We start from the raw sequence: 24,980 nt of genomic DNA, 5'->3' as shown, positions 1-24,980 counted from the left end.
ACTGGTATCACTATAACCAACCTTTACCTTTTCCCTACTTTCCCCTCACCGAGGCCAGGTCCTTCCGTCTACATCCTACCCCTTCTTCACCGGGCAGCACATGTTACTCTAATACGATTTCCTTTTCAAGGCTGCCCTTAATGTTCATTTAATTAGATTTTGCTTATAGAAAACATTTTTTGTCTTTAAAAACAAAAACAAAAACAAAAACAAAACCAAGGAATTGTGTGGTCAAGCTATGCAGTGTGATTTCCTCTAATCCAGAAGCCCCTTTCCTTTATTCGGATGGACCTCTGTAGGACAGTATTTAACAAAAGCATTACCAACAATGAAACCACATTTCCTGAACCTGACTTTATCATGCCCTGAATAAGAGGTGGGTCACCGTGTTACATAAACTATGCAGTTACTGCCAATATGATCTATAGGGATGAATTATGTTAGCACTGGTAATAGGTGTCAGCACTATCTGGCCTCTAATCAAATGAGCATTAACAGCTATAATTTAAATAACAGAAGGTAGCAGCTTCAAAGAGGAGAGCAGACTGTTCTACTGGTACACTGGGCTGAGCCAGGGAATCTCACCAGCCTCTGTGCAACCGAGAGCCCATTTACTTACTGCAAATGTCAAGAGGAGGAACTTGTTGAGGAGTACAGGGTTTTCAAGAGCAGCGCCTGATTTTATGGATTCCCATATCTGCCAGAAGAAGAAAAGCGTCAAGGCAGGTTACCAGGCATCTCTGAGCTTCTCACTCTCAGGCGAAGTGTGGAGCTGAAAAGCAGGCTCTTCTTAGCTACAGGCACAGCACTACTTACCCCAAACAATGAAGTGGGTCGTTACCTAACTCTGCTCACTTCACACTGCCTCTCTCCCAGCCACACTCCCTTCAGCAACTAAGCCAAGTGAAGGAACCCAGGTGCCTCCTCTCAGCAGATTTCGGCAGCAGAGACGAGGCAATCAGGCCATTTTCATGCCTCTACAGTCTCCTTCAGCAAGTATTTATTTATTGTCTACTATATACGGGCACATCAGGGTTACAGCAATAAAAGACAGTCAGTCCCTACCCTCAAGACACTCACAATCTAGAGAGAGAGTCCGGCATCAACGTGTAACTTCAGCGCCATGTAGGATTTGCTGTCAAAGAAGTAGGTAGAATTTATGGGAGGAATTCTCCGCAGACTCAGCTGGGGAAGTGGGAGGGTAAAGAGCCTGGAGGTGGCTCTCAAAGGAAGTGCTGTGAAATATATACAGGGGTTTCTTAAAGCCTTGAAATTATCTTGTCCTGAGAGATGAAGAAAGAAGAACAAACTTCAAGTTCATGTATACTCAGCAAGTACTGAGACTAGGAGCAAATGCTGGTGCTGGTCAGCAGCTGCGGATCACAAGATGTTTTTGTAGCTAAGATTTGTAGCTAAACTTGGTGTTACTAAGCAAGACAAAACAGTTGCACTAAATATGGGTGGAAGAGGGAAGTAAGCAAGCAGAAGTAAGTTCCTGCTACTGACATACTGGCCTTGGAGGAGCTGGATCACTGAAGAGAGGCCCCCAATTTCTAGTAAGCCAAAGGGGTGTGGGGCAGGAGGTGCCAGGATAACTCTGGGCCCCAGTTGAGGGGTGGGATATTTCTGTGGGGAGGAACCTGCTTTCTTCCAAGACGATGAAGGCCTGACCCAACTCTTTGGAGACTCCCTTTCAAATGTGCACCCAAGGCAGGAGTCCCAGGGGCAGTCAAGCCACAGGGCAAGAAAAACCACCATCCTCACCATCTATCCCAAGGGATGTGAGGGAAGCCAGCCTCAGGACCTGACCACTGCACCCACATCAACAAGACTCGTGTCATAATAAAGACTGGTGTAAAGACTCATCAATTAAAGGGGCGAGACAGGATTGAAATAAACTGCCCCCACCTCCCATTTTAATTCCTCTCACTAACTCCAATGTAAAGAAGCAAAGGAAAGACATTCCAGGAAGAGAGGACAGAACAGAAAGTAGGTGGAGGGAATTACATGTGATTTGCTGTGACAGAGTCGGAGAATGCAAGGGCAAGACTTACAGGTCAGAAGGGCCAAAGAGGTAAACAGGGTCAGACCACAGAGGCCTTGAAAATCAGATGCAGTAGATTAGATAAGCAAAGACACTGGAGAGACCACATGATAATCTCCTATGCCACCATGTGCACAGGATTGCCAAGCCTCTTCCAAGGTACAAGGAACAGAGTGCCCAGAGGCATTTAGCCACAGAAATGCAACTCGCAGAGGTCTGGTGGCTTCAAAATGCTGGCTGGAGAGGAGCAGCAAACTGATTACTTAACCTCTGCCCTGCCTTGTTATTTCCAGTCTATCCCAGGTGAGAGCTTGGATGTCCTCTCCCTGACCTTCCTGCCAACACAGGAGACAGCTGGGAGTATTTTCTCTGGGAAGATATACCAAAGCCCACAAGTGTCTTTAAGTTCCTATCATATGCCAGTTTCTGCAGCAGAACCATGTGCCTGATCACAAACACGGTACCTGCCAGGACCACAGGAAATATGACACATACATCACATTTTCCCAGCTAACCTCATTTGCTGCTTGTTCCAAAAGGAGCTTCTTATCTGCAGTCTTGAAAGACTCGAGTGTGTTCGTGTTATACAGTGTTCCAACAGCTGGGCAGCAACGGGCTGGGGTGGGAGCACTCCTAGATACAAGAGAAACACGGTTAGCCAGGCACAGTTGGGACATAGAGAGCCGGAGAAAGACAAGTCAACCACCACAGTAGTGGGAGAAAAGGGGTATTGCTCTGTAGGGCAAACAGAAGATTAACTGTATGTTTTCTTGGAAAAAGATGAACATCATCAATCAAGGACTTAAAAACAGGCACCATTCCCCTCCAAAAGCCTATATACTCCCTGTACTCTAACCTATCAGGATGCTGTTCTTCCACCATTCCCCAAAGAGAAGTTCATTTCCTATTTTTTCTTCTTTAACATCTTTAACCAGAGGGAAATATTTGTTGAGCCATGAACTGTGCACAGTTTGAATTCTCATAACCGTTCTTTCCCCCCGTTTAAAGGTTTAAGCAACTAGCCTAAGGTCACATAATAATAGCCACGGCTTGAATCTAAAACAAGAACTAGCTGAGTCCAACGGTACTGTGCTGTGCCCTCCCCACCTCTCAGACCCTCCCAGGCTTCAAGGACCTGCTCTAATCTCTCCTCTTCCAAAAAGCTATCTCCATTTTCTCTGCTAAGAGTTGGCACATAAAACTCGGCATAATATTTTCGAGCATTTTCAAGAACTACAGTCATACCCACCCAGCTGTAGGACAGTAAGCTCCATGAGGACAGGAAGTATGTGTTCTCATGACTGTCCTACAACCTAGCCCACCCCAAACGGGGCTCTGCACAGACCTGTTTTTGAGCAAGGCCCTGATGGTTGAGTCTCACAGACAAAATCTTTCACACCTAGGCTACCTGTCAATCTGTCATGCTGCCAGGTTCACATACTCTACATTGCCTCCAAAGGCCTCACAGTCACTAGAGTAAGCAAAGTCAGGAAAAGAGGAGTTGATTCTGAATACGAATTCAGATGTGGACAAATCTGGTTTCTCCTCTGAAATGATTAACTTACATTTCAGAGGTTACAGATGTTACATGAAAATATTCATTTCTTTAGTAGCCTACTACTGCTATCACAACTAATGCAGAGAGAATGCCTTTTTACTGATTGCACTGATGATAGCTATACGGTTTAGAAGAACCTGTGTCTTTTCATTTAGAATCCATGTAAAAGTGGGTTTATGGGGCTGAAGGAGTAGAAGTCTAAACCTAGAACAGGTATGAAGGGGTGCAATGAATGACATGATTCTGTCAAATGCTGTCTATCAGCTTCAATGGCCAGAGCCTTCCCTTGAGAGCTATGAGTCAGCAAATCACAGGTGGTTTGTCACGATGCTCCTTCAATAAAAGAATATTTTTCATCCAGGTGAGATGGGGACATCCAAGCTGTCTTGAAGAGAGAGAAACCACAAAGGGGAAAGATTAAGCCCAGAGGAAAGGCAAAGAAAGCAGAGCAGTTGGTAAACTAAGCCTCTACATTCAGACTTGGCTTTATGAAACTGCTGCTGAAACAGGATGTGGAAACAGAAGGAAGGATGCTATGATCTAATTTGGACACAAGCACAGAGGAGGAAAGTGCCCTTCTTCCCAAACTTCCCAGGTGTGTGAGAGCCATACCAAAGCCTCACTCTGTGAAAAGAGAAAACTGCATACCAAGAGCTCAAGCAACTGCAAGACGGCTAGGCTTGTAGGAGCATCAGCACTTATGCAAGTTAATTAGCCAGGACAATCCGAAGCTTCAAAGGAGAAGCATTTTTCATGACTAAAGTTCCATCATGGGAGGTGACAGGAAAATGAATTTAAAAAGTGATAATGAGAGGGAAGGAGCCTGAGACTTAGAGACAAGAGAATTTAGTTCAAATCTTGGTTCTGACACTTAACTAGTTTAGTTTCCTATGGTTCCATTTATATGAAATGTGCAGAATAGGCAAATCCTCAGAGACAGAAAGTAGAGTTACGGTTGGCTAGGACTGGCGAGTATGGAGGAGGGGGAATGGGGAGTTACTGCCAAGGGTGTCTTTTTTGGGAGATGGAAATGTTCTGGAATTAGTAGTGATGGTTGCAAGACTCTGTGAATCTACTAAAAACCAATGAATTCTACAGTTTAAGGGGGTGAATTTTATGGTATATGAATTATATCTCAACATAGCTGCTAAAAGGATCTGAATTAGAAATTTTTCTCCACATACTAAGGCCAACAGTGAACTCACAATAATATACATACTAACCTGTAAAAAATAGATCTCACAAAAGCCAGAAGACTGGACCTGCTTTGAGGATATTACAGCTAGATGCCTGGCCTTCACTCAGTCTCACAGTGATGACTCAGGAAAGTGCTGGGGCTGTGTTGCACCAGTTATTTACACTTGGCCAATAGGCAGGCAGGTGGTCAGAATGGAATAAATCCTCTGGAAGAGCACAAGTGCTCTTTATACCTGAAGGAATCTACTTCATACATAGCTTCACACGCCCACAGGGAATGTTGGGAACCCAGAAAGTCACACTCAGTTGGGGGTCATGCTTCTTTATCCTCTCCAGATTTCCCTAGCAATCACCGAGTTTCCTTTTGTAACAAACATTATCTAACATGGTCCACTGGCATCTTTCCATCAACCACACTGCATGCCATTTTGACAGCCACGCACTTAGACCGCTTGTAATTCAATTAGATGGTTACTTGAGCAAGTTGTACACCCCAGATCTGTGTTGAGTGTTGGTAATATAGCAGAGAATAAGATACACACAGCCTCTACCCTGTATTTATGAGTTGGTGCATATGACTCCTACTTCCTTCACTACCTTTTCAGTTCCTTGAGGGCAAGGATTATGCCTTCAATTTCTCTAATAAGGTCCAACTTGAGGCTTACAAAAGAAAAATATTTCTTATGAATAAAGACAAATATTCTTCAAGGGAAAGAAACCCACAGAAATGTTCTTCATTCAAATGTTGATCATTCGAGGCCCAGAGAGAGGAAAATTATTTTATTTATCAGCTTCACACTGGTATAGAGATTGTCAATCAAAATCTATTTTCCTCCTTGTCAGCAGAAATAGAAAGCATACATGATGTTTTTAGCTGGGTTCCATACTTCCCAGTCTTCTTTGCAAGACAGGTGAGGCCATGAACTCTCCTCAGTAGAATCTGAGTGTCCCTTCCTGCTAGGGCATGTAACAGATTGTGTGTCTCTTCCATCTATTTGCACCTTGGCTCTCTTTCCACATTAATCAGTTGTTACCTGAAAGTGACAACTGTCTTAATCAGCACTAAAATGCAAAGTCCTCAGGGATGATGGAGCCACAACATGGAAGAAGACTGAACCAGCAGCCCTGGGCTATTCGATGAGCAAGAAATAAACTTCCTTTGTGTTTGGGCCCTTACATTTTTGGGTCTGATTCAGCAGGACACCCTACCTCAAGACACATCCTCCAGTTTAAGACAGTTGGTGCCTGATAAAATACTACTTGACTGACAATTCATCTAACACAATTTAGAGAACAGGATCCTTGTGCTGCTGCCTGCAGAGATCCATAAGCCTCCCAGGGACTCAAAGTAAAAGGGACTTACCCGGTGCTATGCAAAGCTGAGATACTCTTGACATCTACAAGTGAGTACTAGGGTTGTTAGCTCTTCAACTGTATCTTATTCCTGTCTCTATGCCCAGCACCTAGCACATTCTATTATCAAGGCACAGAGGAAGCAATCAATAAGTTTTCCTGAGATAATGATTACCTCTCCACGCTTATTATAGCACAGAGCACACTATAATGCAAATATTTGCCTTCTACTTCTCTCTCTCATACAGTAGAGGAGCTCTGGAGAACCTATTTCACAAGTCTTTGTATTCCTAATACGTACACATTTGCACATTGTAGATATTTCTTCTTTGATAAATAAATTCACAAAGAATTTCTCTACTAACCCATGCAGATATACAGCAATCAAAACAAAGATGGGGTAATAATAAAGGAAATAATTTTAAATAAAGAAATCAGGTCTTCTGAGAAGTCCCAAGCACTTTCATTAAATTTCCCAGCCATCTTCATAGGGACTCAGAAAGTAACAGACTTTTAAAACTGGAAGGAACATTAGAAAGCAAGAACCCATTTTAAAGATGAGGAAACAAAAGTTGATAAAACTTTTGAGTTTATTGAAGAAGGACAGTTAATTAGCAACAGATTCTAAGTCTTCAAACTTCAAATCTAGGGCTATTTTCAGAACACTGGAGACCACGTCTTAGTCCTGCTCACTTCCCACCGTCTACCACAGTGCCTCACATACTGAGGGTATTCAATGGTTAAAGAAAAAATATGGCGAGTGAAAATGAGCAATTTGTGTGAAAGTCATCGCTGCAGGATCACAGATTTTCTTATCTCCTTCAACCTAAATTTTTAGATTACTGAAGTTTAAGATGCTCACATTTTGTAATAAGTTCAACCCTAACTTCTGTGAACTGCCTGTTTCTAATTATTCTAAAGAATAAAATTATTAAAGCCTTAAAAAACAAACAAAACTTCAGTACAGTAGAAGAATAAGGACAGGAGTGAGGCTAGTCTGAGACGAACATGAGGCTCTCTAGATTACACAAAACAGACTGTTGATGCTCCCCATGTACCATCTTCACACAATTTAATACTTATACATTTCCAGTATTTTCCTTGTTATATCTTAATGGCTCCAAAATAAGTTAGTTTGCCAAAACAAGAGAGAGATTATTAGAATTCAATTTCTTTTGATGGGTAACCACAAGGAATTTACGATGGAGCAAGAAAGCTCTGAAGGGAACAAGAAACACCAATACATACATTTTCAAAGATACGAATACTAACATCATTGTGGATGTATGTCATGCTTTCAAATTTTGCAACTGGATTGAGATAAAAGAAAAAACGTACTGATTTTCTGAGATTAAAAAAAAAAAAATTCTAGGGACATTTTATTTTAAATACCCTAATATTTGACTATTGCCACTTTCAAAAGCCAGAAAGATCTTAAAGACTCCATCTTCCTAAAATTCTCCATCTTGATGCTGCTGAGGTACAATAAGCAGAAAAACAATGTAGCCTTTTTCAATTCTCAATAATCTTAAAGGCCCTCAACATGGTTTCAGCTCCAACCTCTTTCTCAAACTAATTCTTAAGGACCACTAAGACTTAATCAGCAAACACAACAGCCCTCGAATTGACCTCTGTGCTTCTGACACTGCCATCTTCTCTTTCTTTCCTGAAAGCATTTCCTTCTTTGGTTTCTGTAACACTTTTCTGGTTTTCCTCTGACAACCCCTGTGTCCTTTGCTAGTTCTCTATGTCTTTCACCTCCCTAATCAGAGGCATTCACTGTTTGCACCTTTTGTTCTTTTTTTTTTTTTTTTTTTTTTTTTTGATACAGAGTAATGCTCAGTCGCCTAGGCTGGAGTACAGTGGCACGATCTCTGCTCACTGCAACCTCCGCCTCCCAGGCTCAAGCCATTCTCCTGCCTCAACCTCCCGAATAGCTGGGATTACAGGTGCCTGCCACCACGCCTGGCTAATTTTTGTATTTTTAGTAGAGATGGGGTTTCACTATGCTGGCCAGTCTGGTCTTCAACTCCTGACCTCAAGTGATCCACCCGCCCCAGCCTCCCAAAGCGCTGGGATTACAGGCATGAGCCACCTTTTGTTCTTACACTATACAGCTGCTCCTTGACTTACCATGTTCTGATAAACTCATCATAAATTGGAAAAATATCATAAACCAAAACTCTATTTATAAATACACCTAGCCTGCCAGATATCACAGCTTAGTCTAGCCTCCCTTAAATGCGCTCAGAACACTTATATTAGCCTACAGTCGGGCAAAATCATCTAACACAAAGCCTGTTTCATAATAAAGTGTTGAAAATCTCGTGTAATTTACTGAATACTGTACTGAAAGTGAAAAACAGAATGGCTGTATGGGTCCACAGAGTATAATTTCCACTGAATGTGTATTGCTTTCTCACCATCATAAAGTCACAAAGTCATTAAACCACCATAAATTGGAGACTATCTGTATTCTCTTTCTCCTCTACCTGAATGTCTCCCAAATCTAGTCTGATCCTCTCTCCCTGACTCCGGTTCCTCCTAGACATTTCTAGTAGACATTGTCATCCAAACTCAACATATTCTAAGCCAAACTTGTCTCCTCCTAAATTTGTATCCCCCTCCTGGTTTCTCTGTTTCTACAGAAGATAGCAAAATCCCTGTAGCTACTCAGATGAATTTCAGAAATATATTTATAAATACACTTTTTTCTCTCACCCCTGCCTTCTAAATCTGGCTATGTATCACCCTGGGCAAGCCACTTTTACCTTTCATTCTGTGGTTTCCTCATCTGAACAAGAGAGAAAAATCACACCTGGCAAGTCTGAAGGAACAGATGTTTATGAAAATGCCTAGCTAATTAAGTGCTCAATAAATGTGTCTCTTGGCTGGATGTGGTGACTCAATCCTATAATCCTAGCACTTTGGGAGGCCAAGGCAGGCGAATCACTTGAGGTCAGGATTTCAAGACCAGCCTGGTCAATATGGTGAAACACTGTCTCTACCAAAAAATACAAAACTTAGCCAGGTGTGATGATGCATGTTTGTAATCCTAGCTACTTGGGAGGCTGAGGCACAAGACTCGCTTGAACTCAGGAAGCGGAGGTTACAGTGAGCTGAGATTATGCCACTGCATTCCAGCCTGGGCGACAGAATAAGACTCTGTAAAAAAAAATATACGTGACTCCTCTCTCCAGCAACTTCCCACAGCTCCCAAGCAGATAAAAAAAAAATTCTTTGAGGATGTATCTATCATATTCCTTTGTATACCACCATAATGCCTTGCACAGTGGCTTGTATACAGAAGTTGCCTAATAAACATTCATTGATCAATGCCCATGAACAAGCAACTAAAGGAGTAAATTGAGAGGTGTCAATAAAAGATTACAAAATATTAACTATAATCAAAACCAAGAGGGATATCATCTATGTCTCATTCTCGATGGCACCTGGTACCTAATAGACTCTGATAAATACATGGTGAAAAATTAACCAGACAGACCTAAGCATCTAGCACTCATCTCTATGGGAGGTATGAGAATCGTGAGGGGCTGACTCTGCTCACCGGGTGCTTCCCTAGTTCCTCCTGTGGTCCACCTATGAGGGAGGTAAGCATGCTCATTCCTCGCCAAAAGCAGTGTTCTTTACTTCAGATTTTGAACAAATAAATACTCACATGTCAAAAGCACTGAACTCCAATGTTAAGCGAGCTGGCAGCCCAGCAGAGTCACCTGGACAGAAGCATTATCACATTTTCAATGACAAGTCAGAAATAGCAGCATTCATAACAAAAATGCTTATGAATAGTTTTGTTCTCTTTGTTGAGCCCAAGGCGCCCCATCCAATTTATGATGATCTATGATACATAGATAATATATGTATGGATAGATAATGGCAGAATGTGAAAGAGCTCTTGTGAATATGAGACATTTGCCAAGAATATAAAAAAGATTCAATGGAAAAAAAAATTTCCAATCTCTTCCCCCAGCAATGCTAAGTAATGGGCATTATTTGAATTAATAATTTTGAGTTTCTCTATTCTCTTTCTTTTTTCCCACAACAAGAGAAAAGAAATGAAAATGAACGGGGATCAAACAGTCAGGAAGTAAAATAGAAACTGGTGAAGAGCACTGATTATAAAAGACATGGCTGTCCCTTTCTACAGGAAAACTGACACTATACTGGAGGACAGAGAGGATAACAAAAGATGATAGAAAATGAAATTTACTATTACCTACCATTGTAGTAATAACCCTTAATGTCCTTGGGAGCTTCATCCAGCCGATACTCATTCAGCTTCTTCTGGGTCAACTCATGCCAGAACCCAACATCCAAGGCACTGCTAAAGGGGGCAAACTGCAGTTTAGAGAGTCCAGGATCCCCCGTAGTTGCTGCCATTATTTGTTGCCTACTAAAAAACAAAACGGAACACAGTAAAATAACATATCCATGCAAAAGCTCATGAGAAAGAACATTTGTAATAAAGCTTAATTCAAACAAACAAAAAGTAATGAGATGTCTATGGGATATCTTAAGACACAACTTCTTTTTGGATTGTGGTAAGAAACACGTAACATATACTTTATCATCTAGATTATTTTGAAGTATACAGTTAGGTGGTATTAAGTATAATCACAATGTTGTAAAACAGATCTCCAGAACTTTTTCATCTTGCAAAACTGGAACTCTTTACTCTTTAAACAATAACTCCCCACTTCCTTTCCCCCAGGACCTTGCACCCACCATTCTACTTTCTGTCTATATGGGTTTGACTACCTTATTTAAATGGAATCATGCAGTATTTGTGTTTTTGTGACTGGCTTATTTCACTCGAGACACAACTTTGGAACAGAGGGAGGGGAATGTCACACACTGGGGCCTGTCAGAGGCTAGTGGGATAGGGGAGGGATAGTAGGGGGTAAGGGGATAGAAGAGGGATAGCATTAGGAGAAATACCTAGTGTACATGACGGGGTGATGGATGCAGCAAACCACTATGGCATGTGTATACCTATGTAACAAACCTGCATGTTCTGCACATGTACCCCAGAACTTAAAAGTATAATAATTTAAAAAAAGAAAAAAAAAGAGACAACTTTGAAAACTATCCTAATTGGCCTATGTTGCCAAGCTGATTCTCCTCATAACAGTGATTTTTCCAAACACTTTCTGGCCTTAACGTTTATGCTTCTTCCTTCCTTATTTGAGTCAGTCTCAAATAAGGACTAATGATGTACTACTGCTATTCCTTCTTCGACACAGTCACTATCTCAGAAGCTTTTGTCATCTTGTGTGGTCCTGGAGAACTCTGCAAGTACAAAATCCTAAATCTGGCCACTCAGAAATGCAACAATCCAAACTGCCAGAATTCTACCCATATGAGAGTAATGCTTTAGCACCTCTAGATGACGCAGATAATGAAGGATGTGTTTCTCCCCACCTCCTACAGTGCCTACATTTCTTTGAAATCTCATGTTTTATCTTTTCAATGCATGGAAATTTTGCATTTTATGCCGTGATACATATCTTATTATTTCATTATCCCCTCAAATTATCAAATAAATTTGACCTTCCTGGCAATCACACACATGTATGCTGTTAACTTTCTATAATCCCTCCATACTCTCAGGGGTAACACCCCAGTTTGAGAAGCATAATACTAAAGAAATCTGGCAGCTCCAAAAAGCAAATTTATGAGGTCCCTTCACTTTCCATTCTGTCCAATTACCCCACAACCAGCCATATGAGTATTTCTGCAGCAGAACCTATGAATAATCACAGTAAATGGGATACTTTTTTTTTTTTTTCTAAGACACGGTCATGCTCTGCTGCCCAGGCTGCAGTACACTGGCACAATCTCAGCTCACTGCAACCTTAGTCTTCCAAGCTCAAGCAATCTTCCCACCTCAGCCTCCCAAGTGGCTGAGACTACAGGCATGCACCACCATGCCTGGCTAATTTTTCTGTATTTTCGGTACAGACCAGGTCTTGCCATGTTGCCCAGGCTGGTCTTGAGCTCCTGGACTCATGATCCTCGTGCCTTGGCCTTCCTGGGATTACAGGCATGAGTCACTGCACCTGGCCAAATGGGATACATTTTTAAAATATAGCTCACGTCTACTCAAGGAGGTTTTGCTTGAGTTCTGCACCAAGACTATTAAAAAGCTTTCAGTTTTCCAAACTCATTGGATTTAGAATTAGGGATAAGGAGTTTTGGATTGAAAGAAACTGTGTTATGAAATACAAAGTTAGTGATCTACGTAAAAGGTATTCAAATCAAGAAGAAGGGGATGAATGTGAAACAGAGCCCTAGGAAAGCCTCCATGAAGAAGGTAAGTACTGAGTGATACTGGAAAGGATAGGTAAGGGGTGGGGGAATATGGGTAGAGGGCAGAAGGAACAAAAAGAGCAGAGGAACAGTCGTGGCAGAAATGGGGACATGTGAGACCAGCTGTCCTCACGTGGAGGGTTTGTGCTGTGCAAGACCAGCACACACACAGCTGAGCAGGATGGGTGAACACCTACGGAGAGGTTTCAAATGAGAGACTAAAGAATTTTGGAGGAGGAAGCCAGTGGCAGTCCTGCATGGTGAATAAGACTCTGCAGTGGCTAAAGGGCTTTGAAGGAGGCAGGTAGGAAAATCAGCTAAGAGTTCAAGGATTGATAAAGATCTGAATTAAAGCAGAGGAGTAAGACTGAAAAGAAGGAGACCCTTGTTGGGGTTGATTTAAGAGAAAAGGTGACCTAACTCGGTATCTTGGTAGACTCAAGGAATGAAAGAGAGAACAAGGCCCTTAAGGTGTCAAGCCATGACTGGCCAGGAGAATAGCAGTCTGAGTGAAAGACAAGCCCCTTGAGAGGCAAAGCAAGTTTCCGAAGAGTAATAATGAAAGACATTTTCAGCTGTGGACAACAGCAGGTCAAAGATAAGCCAAGGAAACTGGATATGAATACTGAGAGCATAGGTAACACAGGTGAGAATGATCAGTTCTTAGAAGTTACTCAGAGAAAGAGAAGCCCCACAAAGTCCTAAAGAATGTCCACAGTTAGGGAGTAAAAAGAAATACAATCAATAGGCCAGGCATGGTGGCTCACTCCTATAATCCCAGCACTTTGGGAGGCCAAGGTGGGTGGATCACATGAGGCCAGGAGTTCGGGACCAGCCTGACCAACATGGTGAAACCCTGCCTCTACCAAAAATACAAAGTTAGCTGGGCATGGTGGCGCATGCCTTTAATCCCAGTTACTTGGGAGGCTGAGGGAGAACTGCTTGAACATGGGAGGCGGAGGTTGCAGTGAGCTGAGATATCGTGCCATTGCACTCCAGCCTGGGCAACAAGAGGGAAACTCCATCAAAAAAAAAGAAAGAAAGAAAGAAAGAAAGAAAGAAAAAGGAAATAGAAACAGTAAAACAAAGCTGTAATTGGTACACCAGGACAGTACATATATCTACCAACCCAAAGCAATAAAAAACTTTGAGAAGCGTAATGATGAATGAACACTAGAAATCAAAGAAAATGACAGGTTGATGCCATTGGATTTTATGTTTAAAAGGAGTGTGGCGGTGGCTTTCTAAAATGCAATTTTGTAGTAGAATGCTCAAAAAAGAACAGGCTGCAAAGGCAGAATCACCACAGGGGAGCAACTGACTTCATCCCCAGCAAGTTTCAGGGGGGAAGCTTAGATTGCCATTGGATTCCTAATGGGTGGTTTGTTGTTCTTGTTTTTCAACAGGCTGAATATGCTTTCCACATTTAAAAAGATGCTTTGGCAACAGAAGTCCAATTCTGAATGAATGAAAGATACACAATGGGGGCTTAAAAAAAATAAAAGCAAACAGAAGGTATGAGGTGGGAATCATAATAAATATTTTTTCTATATAATCGGTAAGTTTCATTGATCACAAAAGACAACACATCATAGTTCCTAAAATTCTCCACTGCCTCAGTATGGCTTGCAGCATCATGCCTCACAGTGCCTGACCAAGCGTTTTCAAACACTCACCATCGTGAGCGGTTATTAAAAATGAGGATGCCTGGGTCTCACCCCTACTTCCTGTGGAGGAAAGAAGATTCGGTAAGAGAAGAAGGAATAGTGATGGAGGCCATGGAGTTTGCCTATTACATCAAGTGATGCTGCTGTGGGTTTGGTGCTATCTTGATGCCTACAGGTCACTGGCACTTATTTTTGGAGGCCCCACCTCAAAATCGCCTCAAATGTATTTGAATGCACCCTCAACTCCTATTAAATATTTTTTGACTTTTAACTGTTTGAAAGAATTTTTATAATTTTGTCCAATGGAAAACAGGTGATTTAGCCAGGTTCAGTGGGTCATGCTACTTTGGGGGGGGGAGTGGGCAAGAGGGTGGGTGGTGGGAATCACCTGAGGTCAGGAGTTCAAGGTGATCAGCCTAATCAACTCCTGGTGAAACTCCCGGCTCTACTAAAAATACAAAATAGCCAGGTGTGGTAGAGTGCACCTGTAATTCCAGCTGCTTGGGAGGCTGAGGCACAAGAATCTCCTGGACCTGGGAGGCAGAGGTTGCAGTTGCACTCCAGCCTGGGCAACAAGAGCAATACTCCGTCTCCACAACACCCACCCCCCACCCCCCACCCCACCCCCGCCACCCCTCCACCCCCACCCCACACCCCCCCCCTTCCCCGCCCAGCCAAAAAAAAAAAAAAGAAAAAGAAAAACAGGTGATTTGAGGATTTGGGGCACACATGTGGAGAAGTACTCTCACAGCCTCCTGTGTTGTCTATTGGGCCTCTAATCTCTCCCTTTTTCTCTTTTCCTTCACAATGCAGCTAGTATTTTCTTTCCACTGCTGGTTTTTGAAGGGTTCCATGCTCAGCCCTCTCCTAGGTCATTCATTTTCTTTTTTGTTTTTCAGACAGAGGCTCGCTGTATCACCCATGCTGGAGTACAATGGCACAATCTCGGCCCACTGCAACCTCCGCCTTCTGGGTTCAAGTGATTCTCTTGTCTCAGCCTCCCAAGTAGCTGGGATTACAGGCGTATGCCACCATGCCCGGCTAATTTTTTTGTATTTTTAGTAGAGATAGGGTTTTACCATGTTGTCCAGGCTGGTCTTGAACTCTTTACCTAGTGGTCTGCCTGCCTTGACCTACCAAAGTGCTGTGATTACAGATGGAAGCCACCGCACCTGGCCCTAATTTTTTGTATTTTTTAGTACAGATGGGTTTTACTATGTTGGTGAGGCTGGTCTTGAACTCCTGACCTCAAGTGATTCACCTGCCTTGGCGTACCAAAGTGCTGAGATTACAAAGGTGAGCCACCACGCCTGGCCAGTCATTTACTTTCTACAACAATTTCTACCTATATGCCAATGAATCTCAGGACTATATTTCTAGCTCTAACCTCTAAACGTATATTTAAGTGTCCTTTAAAGCCACGACTTAGATTTTTCAAAATCTCAAATTCAACAAATCCAAAAAGTCAACATATATTTTCCCTAAATTCTACCCCTTTCTCCGTATTTCCTAGTTTGCTTAATACCCTACAGTCTAGCAAGAAATCTCAACATCATCTTCAATTTTTCTCTCTCTCGATGCAAGAAAGCACTAGTTCCTAGAAGCTCAACCTTAAACAGTCCCCTGGAAAGACATGAAGGTAACAGTTACTGAACACAGACCAAAACTAGGCACAAAAGCAGGGGTATTCACTTGAATTCAATTCTCTGAGAAGCCCTAAGGAATAGCTCCAGTTTTACAGAGGAAGAAACTGGAGGTTCAGAGAGGTAAGAAATTCACACAAGGAAGCCGGGTGTGGTGGCTCACATCTGTAATCCCAGCATTTTGGGAGGCCAAGCTGGACAGATCACCTGAGGTCAGGAGTTTGAGACCAGTCTGGACAACATGGCAAAACCCTGTCTCTACTAAAAATACAAAAACTAGCTGAGCGTGGTGGTGGGTGCCTGTAATCCCAGTTACTTGGGAGGCTGAGGCAGGAGAATCACTTGAACCCGGGAGGCAGAGGTTATGGTGAGCCGACATGGATATCACGCCACTGTTACTCTAGCCTAGGCAACACAGCAGGGCTCTGTCTCCAAAAAAAAAAAGAAAGAAAGAAAATAAGAAATTCACACAAGGCTATACATCTAAGGAAGTGGGAGAACCAGGATTCAGCTTCCAATGCCACTCTGAAACCCATACTCCTCATGCAACTTCATGCTTCCTGTCTAGGTCTGCCTGCCTTCTCTCCATTCCCACTGCCACGTGCCACGCTCCAGCATCTCACACCTCAGCTCTTGCAGTGATATGCTCACGGGTCACTGCCTTTGTCCCCTGTCTCCTCCAAACAAGATGGCACACTGCCACCAGGAATGATCTGCATAGGTTGCTCCCTTGTTTAAACAAACAAACAAAACCTTACTGGCCTTACCACATAGATAATAAGGTGCTACAGCCTTAGCCTGCTAGTTTCCTGATCTTATGCATGGCTGATGTTCCTAGGAAACCTTTGCCCTCTCTACCAGGGAAAGTACTTCTCATCTCTTAAGGTCCTTATGAAGCTGTCAGTAACAGTCAGTGGATATTAACAGTTCCCTTCTCCATGGGGACGGATGAACACTTCCATTAGGGCATTTACTACCATAAACTGTACTTGCTATTTTGATAATATCCTGTTCAAAACTATTTAAATAACAGCAGTAGTAATAGTCATATTAGTAACTGTTCTTATTAAATGCTCATTCTGTGCCAGGCGCTACATTAAATAGTATACATGTTATTCCCTTGACAATAGGTTACATGTTATTCCCTTGACAGTGGTAAGATTATGTCTACTTTACAGAAGAGAAAACTGAGGCACTGGGAGCTTTAAGTAACTTGCCCAGAGTCACACAGGAAGTGGTAGAGCTGAGATGACTAACCCGGGTCTGCCTGCTTCCAAGCCCCTATTCTCGTCACTATACTATACTGCCTTGAAGGAAGAAACCTCTTTTCAGAAACTTTCTACTGCCCATCAGCCTCACACATGCTAAAAAACAACCGTTTTGAAAAAACATTCACAAGCTAACCTACTCTCCAACAGTCAAAACAAAAAGGCCGTGGCCAGAGCCATCGTCCAATGTGGAAGGAAATCAGCACAGTTGCAGACAGTGGTACAAAAGGATTTCATCTAAAACCCTCCGTGTGACAGACTATCAGTCCCTATACGTCAGTCATTCACAACTTTCTCTTAAAGGACAAATGTAACTTTGTTTTTATCATAATTTTGATGGCCTGCTGAGGTCATCAAGATGGAATTTTACCAGTGCCAAAGGATCACAAAGACAAAAAGGAAAACTCTAATCTACAGCACTTCGGTAGCTGGGTAAAAGTGACTAAGGATGACTACTTAGAAGATAAAAGACACGTCCAGGTCAAGTGGCTCACGCCTGTAATGTCAGCACTTTGGAGGCAGAGGTGGGTAGATCACTTGGTCAGGAGTTCAAGACCAGCCTGACCAACATAGCAAAACCCTGTCTCTACTAAAAATACAAAAGTCAGTCAGGCGTGGTGGTACATGCCTGTAATCCCAGCTACTCGGGAGGCTATGGCAAGAGAACTGCTTGAATCCGGAGGCGAAGGTTGCAGTGAGCTGAGATCACACCATTACATGCCAGCCTGGGCCACAGAGAGAAACTCTGTCTCAAAAAAAAGGTAACAGATTTGTGTACTAATTATACCTCAATAAAGCTTTTTTTAAAAAAGGTAAAACATAAGATGCTAAAGCTGTTTTAAAAAAAAAAAAAAAAAGATGTTGGCCAGGGACAGTGGCTCATGCCTGTAATCCCAGCACTTTGGGAGGCTAAGGTGGGCGGATCATGAGGTTAGGAGTTCGAGACCAGCCTAACCAACATGGTGAAGCCCTGTCTCTGCTAAAAATACCAAAAATTAGCAGGGTGTGGTAGCGCGCACCTGTAATCCCAGCTACTCGGGAAGCTGAGGCGGGAAAATCACTTGAACCTGGGAGGTGGCAGTTGCAGTGAGTCAAGATCATGCCACTGCACTCCAGCCTAGGTGACAGAGCAAGACTCTGTCTCAAAAAAAAGAGATGTTTTCCCAGGTGACTGCCAAAGATGACAGAGGGGCAGATCCTGGTGCTCGACGGCCAAGTCTCTCTCCTGGGCCGCCTCAGCCATCATGGCCAAGCAGGTATTACTGGGCCAGGAGGTAGTAGTCGTGTGGTACAAGGGCATCAACATTTCTGCAAGGGCAATTTCTACAGAAACAAGTTAAAGTACCCGGTCTTCCTCCACAAGTGATGAACACTAACCCTTCCCGAGGCCCCCACCATTTCCAGGCCCTTAGCTGAATCTTTTCGCAGACTGTGCAGGGCATGTAACCCCACAAGACCAAGCAAGGACAGGTTGCCCTGAACCACTTCAAGGTGTTTGATGGGACTAACCTATGATAAGAAAAAGCAGATGGTGGTTCCTTTCACCTTCAAGATTGTGCATCTGAAGCCTAAAATAAAGCCTGTCTACCTGGGGGTGGCTGGTTCATGAGGTTGGCTGGAAGTAACAGCCAGTGACAGCTACCTGGAGAAGAGGAAGGAGAAGGCCAAGATCCACTACCAGAAGTAAAAACAGCTCGTGAGGCTGCAGAAATAGGTGGAAGAGAATGTGGAGAAGAAAACTGACAGAGGTCTCAAGACCATAGACTCCTGGTCTGAGCCCAACATAGACTGCTTATTCCTCATGCTTGGCCTGGCCTGCCCTTCCTCCATCACTGCGCTGGGATGTGGGAGACCCAGGCGGCAGTCCAGGTGCTGAAGGCAGCCTGGGACCTAGAAAGATCAGAAAGAGGAAGGGGCCTTAGTCACCGCCTACAAACTTATTTGAAACAATTCCAGGAGTTGTGCAGACATAATTTGCCTATAACCCACTTGTTCATGACAGAGTTTTTAAAAACAAATAGTAAGACCAACTAGTTACTTCTGGTTCAATATTAGCAAAAGCGAGATAGAACACGAATTGGAGGGGAGCCCTACCCTATGAATGAGGCATCTATTTCCCACCTGGTCATATGTTATAGACTGTAGCTGCTAAGATGTAAGAAAACACTCGGGTACAGTATGAGTTTGCTGTTGAACAAAGGGTATTTATAGAAGCAGAGACTGAGAAGATGTGCGACCAAGGGGTTTCAGGTATTGCCCTTGTTCCTTCCCTGTATTTTGTAAACAGAAACAAACTACTTTTACAGAGGAAAAAAAAAAGGCTTGGTGCAGCGGTCCATGCCTATAATCCTAACTCTTTGGGAGGATGCGGCAGGAGGATTGCTTATTCCCAGGAGTTTGAGACCAGCTTGGGCAACATGGTAAGACCCCATCTCTACAAAAAAATTTAAAAATTTGCCAGGCACACCTGTAGTCCCAACTACTCAGGAAGCTGAGGTGGGAAGACAGCTTCCCACCGGGAGGCTGAGGCTGCAGTGAACCATGATTGCACAAAAGTAATTTGTGTAAGAGGCACACCCTTCAAATATTTTTCCGACTTATTTGGCCTTAGGGAAATTCTGAACCAAAGAACCTATTTCACAAGAGAATATAATTGATGTTCAGCTGTTGAAACTGTTCCATGACAGGTGGAAAACAGAGAAGTCTTAAGCCAACAGCAGCATGATGAGGAACCTTCTGGAAATACCTAAAGAAGACACTCTACGGTAAAAGTATCACTTAGGAACATACACATCTATGTCCCATCACTATAGTCTTTAAGCTGGAAGGCAAGATTTTAAAAGGAATGGTCAGAGGGGAATCTGGGAGAAGTAAGCCCTAGGTAGTTATTTATGTGTCACTAATCTAGATCCAAACATTATCCACTTCCTGAAAAAGGAAGGCTCGCCTGTACAACCCTGGAATGCACAAGTCAAACTCTGGCCTCTGCTTAGCTTAGAAAGATAAATGATTATTTCTATGACACTTCAACATTATATTCAGACACAGTCAAGGAAAGAAACTGACATAGGCATCAATGTAAGTGTGTTTTGATTTTATTTCAAACTATTTCAGGATGTGAAACCCAGGAGTTACACAAGATGGGATTCTGTCACTGCCAATTAAACAGGAAAGGTCTTCATAAGGATTCAACACCATGATGAACAGGAACTCCCGCAGTGTAAGAAAGTCTGCAATAGCCAAAAAGCTCAGTCAAGATTAAAGTGAAATAGCAGGGTGGCTAACCAATTCAACCTGCCTGGGGCTGTGTCTACCACCCAAACTTGGAGCAAATTTCAGACTTTAGTGAAAATAAAACTGAGTCACACTCAGCATGAGTAGGAGCTCAGGAAATGACACTGAATGAGGATGTATCAAAAGTTTCGGGTCCAAATAGACCCAAATCTTTTCTTCTTTAAGGTCAAATCCCCACAGGAAACATGCCATAAGGCTGCCTCCCAAGAAAGCTGCTGGGGGTCAGGAGAGAGGAGTGCGGGGAGACTTATTTTCACCACATGACCTTTTTTGCCTCTTAAAAGTTTGTCTTATGTATATAAAATAACAATACCAAAATAACGAAAACAATTAAAGAAAAAAAGTCCTAATACAATGGCAAGAAGAAGACAGAGAAAGGGAGAGATATCAGCTCAACTGCTTTGGTTCTAAGAAATCAGAGCTGGGAGATTGTTGAAACAAGAACCATGTCTTTTCTTCAGGACTGAGCATAGTACCTAGATCACAGTAAGAGCTCAGTAAAGGTTGAAATGAAATAATAGCTGTCTTTTTCCACAAAGAGCCAATGGATGGACGCTATATAGTAAGATAAATTTCAGCAGAGTTTAAAAATTACTAACAGCTAAAGTTGTCCAAATAGGAAATAGATCAGAGAGATGAGTTCTCCATTAGTGGAAGTATTCAAGTATGTATTGGATGATTATTTGCCAAGTAAAAACTGCACAAAGGATTACTGTATCAGGCAGTCAGACAAGATCAGGGGTTGGCAAGCTTTTCCTAAGAGGTCCAGATAGTAAATATTTTAAGGCACTGCAGGCCGCAAACAGTCCGTTATTATTTTTTTTTTTTAACAACCCTTAAAAAACTGCAAAAAAAATTTCTAAGCTCTTGGACTACACAAAAAATGCCCTTGGCACAAAACCCACAGGCTGTAGTTTGCTGATCACTGGACTAAATGATCTTCAAAATCTGTTATCCTTTGATTCTTTGAAGGTGCCAATAATGTATTTTGTTTTGACAGAGACTGACATTTTTGGCATAATCTTTATAAAGGGCAGTAGAGATCAGTGAGGACTGCTGAGGACGAAGGCCAGTTTCTAAGGCCACATCTGCTGGTCTGCAATAGGCACCTTGTAACGCTGCAAATACTTCTTTATGAACTGGTAAATATAGTCTACTCAGAACACTCACACATCTCTCAGCATCAATAAGTCAAGACGAAGCTCATTTGATATTTATCGAGGCTCATAACACTCCGGAAAGACTGAATTAGCAGCATTCTACGTCCTAAGAAGGCATATGACCACACCTCTGATGGTTTCCTTATGCTTTCTCCCAGACCCCTGCTGCTGCCTTCCCACTTTTCTAGTCCTACCCTACGGCACTGTCACTCCTCACCTCTGACTTGATGCTCCTGTAACAGCGGCTCTCAGGCCCCCATGGCCTAGAACCGACAGCCCCTCTGTCTGAAAAGTGCTCCCTGTTTTCCCTCACCCTGCTTCTGTGACCGTCTGACATTTTTAAAAGTCAGCTCGGAGGTGACCTGCCCGGGAAAGCCTTCTCAGAGGTGCCTCACCTGTCTTCACTCCCCTCATACTCCTCCCCTGGCAGCTACACTTAATCATTCCCGGCTCTAAGCTACCTACACATTTGGTATTGTTTTTCAACTCTTTGTTTACCTGTCTGCCTCCACCAAACTTTCACAAATACAGGTCCTGGCTTATATTCCTTTCAATGTCCCTAATCCCTTGCAGAGCGGCTCTCAATCATTACTAGGATGAATTTTAGAAACCTTTATCTTCCAGGCAAGGTGGCTCACACCTGTAATCCCAGCATTTTGGGGGTCTGAGGCGAGAGGACGGCTTGAGCTCAGGAGTTTGAGACCAGCCTAGGCAACATGGGCAACATTCCGTCTCTAAAAAAATACAAAAAAAAAAAAAAACTAGTGGGCATGGTGGTGGCAGGCACCTGTGTTTCCAGTTACTTGGGAGACTCAGGCGGAGGATCGCTTAAGCCTGGGAGATTGAGGCTGCAGTAAGCCAAAATGGTGCCACTGCACTGCAGCCTAGGTGACAGAGCCAGACCCTGTCTCAAAAAATAAAACAAGAAAAAACAACACAAAACAATAACAGGGAACTTTTTATAGATCTCCTCCCCAAAAGAAAGAAATAACCCAAGCTTGTATGACTGTGAGAACAAACCCCCGAAGCTAGTTGCCATGGAATATGGAATAAGGAATCAAGAAGAACATATGGTGATATGCCATATGACTTAGGTCTCTAACCCTATTATTGTTTTTTCAGGACTAAGACTTTAGCAGACAGGAAACACACATGCACAAATCAGTGCAAATAAAACCTTAATGCATACAAAAGTAGTCAAGAATAAACCTTTCTTTCTGAAAGCATACCGGTAGCTACAGTGACAAAATCTGGTCATTAAGATAGCAATTTAATGAAGAGATTAAAGTTAACACCAGCAGCAACATGACAAACAGACACTGTGTGCTATCTGATAGAATGCCATAGAAAGAACACAGCATCTGTGGTGTTCGGATGAAAATACATAACCTGGATCTCATGAGAGGAAACATCAGATAAACCCAAGCTGAAAAATATTCTACAAAATGACCAGGATTATAGTCTTCAAAAGTGCCAACATCTTAAAAGTCAAAGGAAGACAATTTCAGATTGATCACAAAGACTGACAGCTGGGGGCCACATGGGATCCTGGGATGATGCTCCACTATGAAAGGGCATTATTGGGACAAAAGCTGAATGGGAGTCTCTGGGAGATGGATAAATGGAAGGTCTCTATCTTATTCTTACAATATTTCTGTAAGTTTGAAACTGCTCCAAAATAAAACAGTAAGAACAATTTTATCACCCAGATACACACAGCTTTATACTCTGTTCAGCAGGCAAAACCAATCAACCTGACAGAAGTTAGAATAGTGATTACAGGGTGAGGTGGGGCTACTGACTAAGAAGGCCATGAGGAAGGCTTCGGGGGAGAAGGAAATATTCTATATCTTGAGCTGGGTGGTGGTTACAAGGCAAGTAACTATGCAAAAAGCCACAAGCTAAATATTTGTGATCAGTGCACTTTATGTATGTTATTCCTGAATAAAGAAGTACAATAGAGACAGATGCAGTGGCTCACACCTGTAATCCCCGCACTTTGGGAGGCTGAAGCAGGAGGATCACTTGAGTCCAGGAGTTCAAGACCAGCCTGGGCAACACAGTGGGCCCCATCTCTACAAAAAATAAAAAAATGTGCCAGGCGCCTGTAGTCTCAGTTTCTTGGGAGGCTGAGGTGGGAGGATCACTTGAACCCAGGAGGTTGAGTCTGCATTGAGCCATGATTGTGCCACTGCACTCCAGCCTGGGTGACAATGTGAGACCCTGTCTCAGGAAGGAAAAGAAAAAAAAAGACCAGGCGCAGTGGCTCACACTTGTAATCCCAGCACTTTGGGAGGCCAAAGGAGGCTGACTGCTTGAGCCCAAGGGTTCAAGACCAGTCTGGGCAACATAGTAAGAACTCATCTCTACACACAATTTTTATAAATTAACCTGAAGGGGTGGTGCACGCCTGTGGTCCTGACTACTCAGGAGGCTGAAATGGGAGGATCACCTAAGTCCAGGTAATCGAAGTTGCAGTGAGTCATGATTGCACCACTGTATTCCAGCCTGGGAAACAGAGAGAGACCCCGTCTCAAAAAATAAAAATAAGTAGAACAAAACCCCTATCTATAAACTACGCCAGTCCTACAAAGAGAACCTTCCTGTATTCATCCAACAGTTCACAGATGACCTACTTAAATTTGCTTTGGTAAAAAGCAATTCATTGCTCTAAATAAGGAGCCTAAATGAGAAATCATTTCCATAAAGTTTTCTGGCATTTTGTCATTAAAGAAGCTGAGGATGAAAGTATTTTGGCTTGGCTGCTTATGGAATTCATTGAAGCAGAAGCGCTTCCTGGAGTGAGACTGCCCAACCATTCTCCCTCTGCAGGGGTCTAATAGGCTTGGACACAGCAAATATTAAGCCAGTGTAGGACTTTTTAAAATCAAGAAGTGTAGGATTTTTTTTTTAAATGAAGAAGTACAGAATTCTTAAAATGAAGAAGTAATTCATTTTAAAGTGAAGAAGTAATTGTAGAATATAAACAACAGAGGGAGAGAAAACACAAAAACAAAAGAACCTGTGTTTAGGAAAACTAGACCCACAGACCTCTAGTGTCCATAAGCAAACCAACTTGACAATGCTAAAAATTAGCTCACTCTAATTTTTCGGTGTGTGTTTTAGGTTTTTGTCTGTTTGCTTTAGGATAGAAGAGGAGTTTTGTTTGCTTTTTGAGACAGAGTCTCGCTCTGTCACCCAGGCTGGAGTACAGCAGCGTGATCTCGGCTCACTGCAACCTCCACCTCCCGGGTTCAAGTAATTCTCCTGCCTCAGCCTCCCAAGTAGCTGGGATCACAGGCATGTGCCACCATACCCAGCTAATTTTTATATTTTTAGTAGAGACAGGGTTTCACCACATTGGCCAGGCTGGTCTCAAACTCTTGACCTCAGGTGACCCATCTGCCTCAGGCTCCCAAAGTGCTAGGATTACAGGCGTGAGCCACCACGTTCAGCCACGAGCAGA

General features: G+C 42.8%; 1 protein-coding gene and 1 pseudogene across 7 annotated transcripts in view; one reads left to right on the top strand and one right to left on the bottom strand.

Annotated features, from left to right (window-relative positions):
• Positions 1–24,980, bottom strand: part of ATG7 (autophagy related 7) — a 261,895-nt gene that overhangs the window by 227,148 nt on the left and 9,767 nt on the right. For 5 of the 7 annotated variants that reach the window (XR_004264016.1, XM_032262224.1, XM_032262226.1 and 2 more), the window contains 4 exons: positions 10,394–10,566; positions 9,832–9,886; positions 2,560–2,677; positions 620–697 (listed from right to left, as the gene is read on the bottom strand). Coding sequence is in view for 5 of the 7 variants with exons in the window: in XM_032262224.1 (XP_032118115.1) it covers positions 620–697; positions 2,560–2,677; positions 9,832–9,886; positions 10,394–10,553 (411 nt within the window). In the remaining 2 variants the exon portion in view is untranslated. Of the gene's footprint in view, positions 1–619; positions 698–1,065; positions 1,463–2,559; positions 2,678–9,831; positions 9,887–10,393; positions 10,567–14,158; positions 14,446–24,980 lie in introns of those variants that run through there. The other 2 variants (XM_032262225.1, XM_032262227.1) reach the window with 2 other exon arrangements.
• Positions 18,177–18,936, top strand: LOC116539369 (annotated as a pseudogene).

Source organism: Sapajus apella, unplaced genomic scaffold (genome assembly GCF_009761245.1).
Source record: "Sapajus apella isolate SASKATOON/1434 unplaced genomic scaffold, GSC_monkey_1.0 scaffold128, whole genome shotgun sequence".
NCBI classification, from domain to species: Eukaryota; Metazoa; Chordata; class Mammalia; order Primates; family Cebidae; genus Sapajus; species Sapajus apella.
The sequence above is the reverse complement of the archived record's forward strand: the minus strand, read 5'-3'. Positions and strand labels throughout refer to the sequence as shown.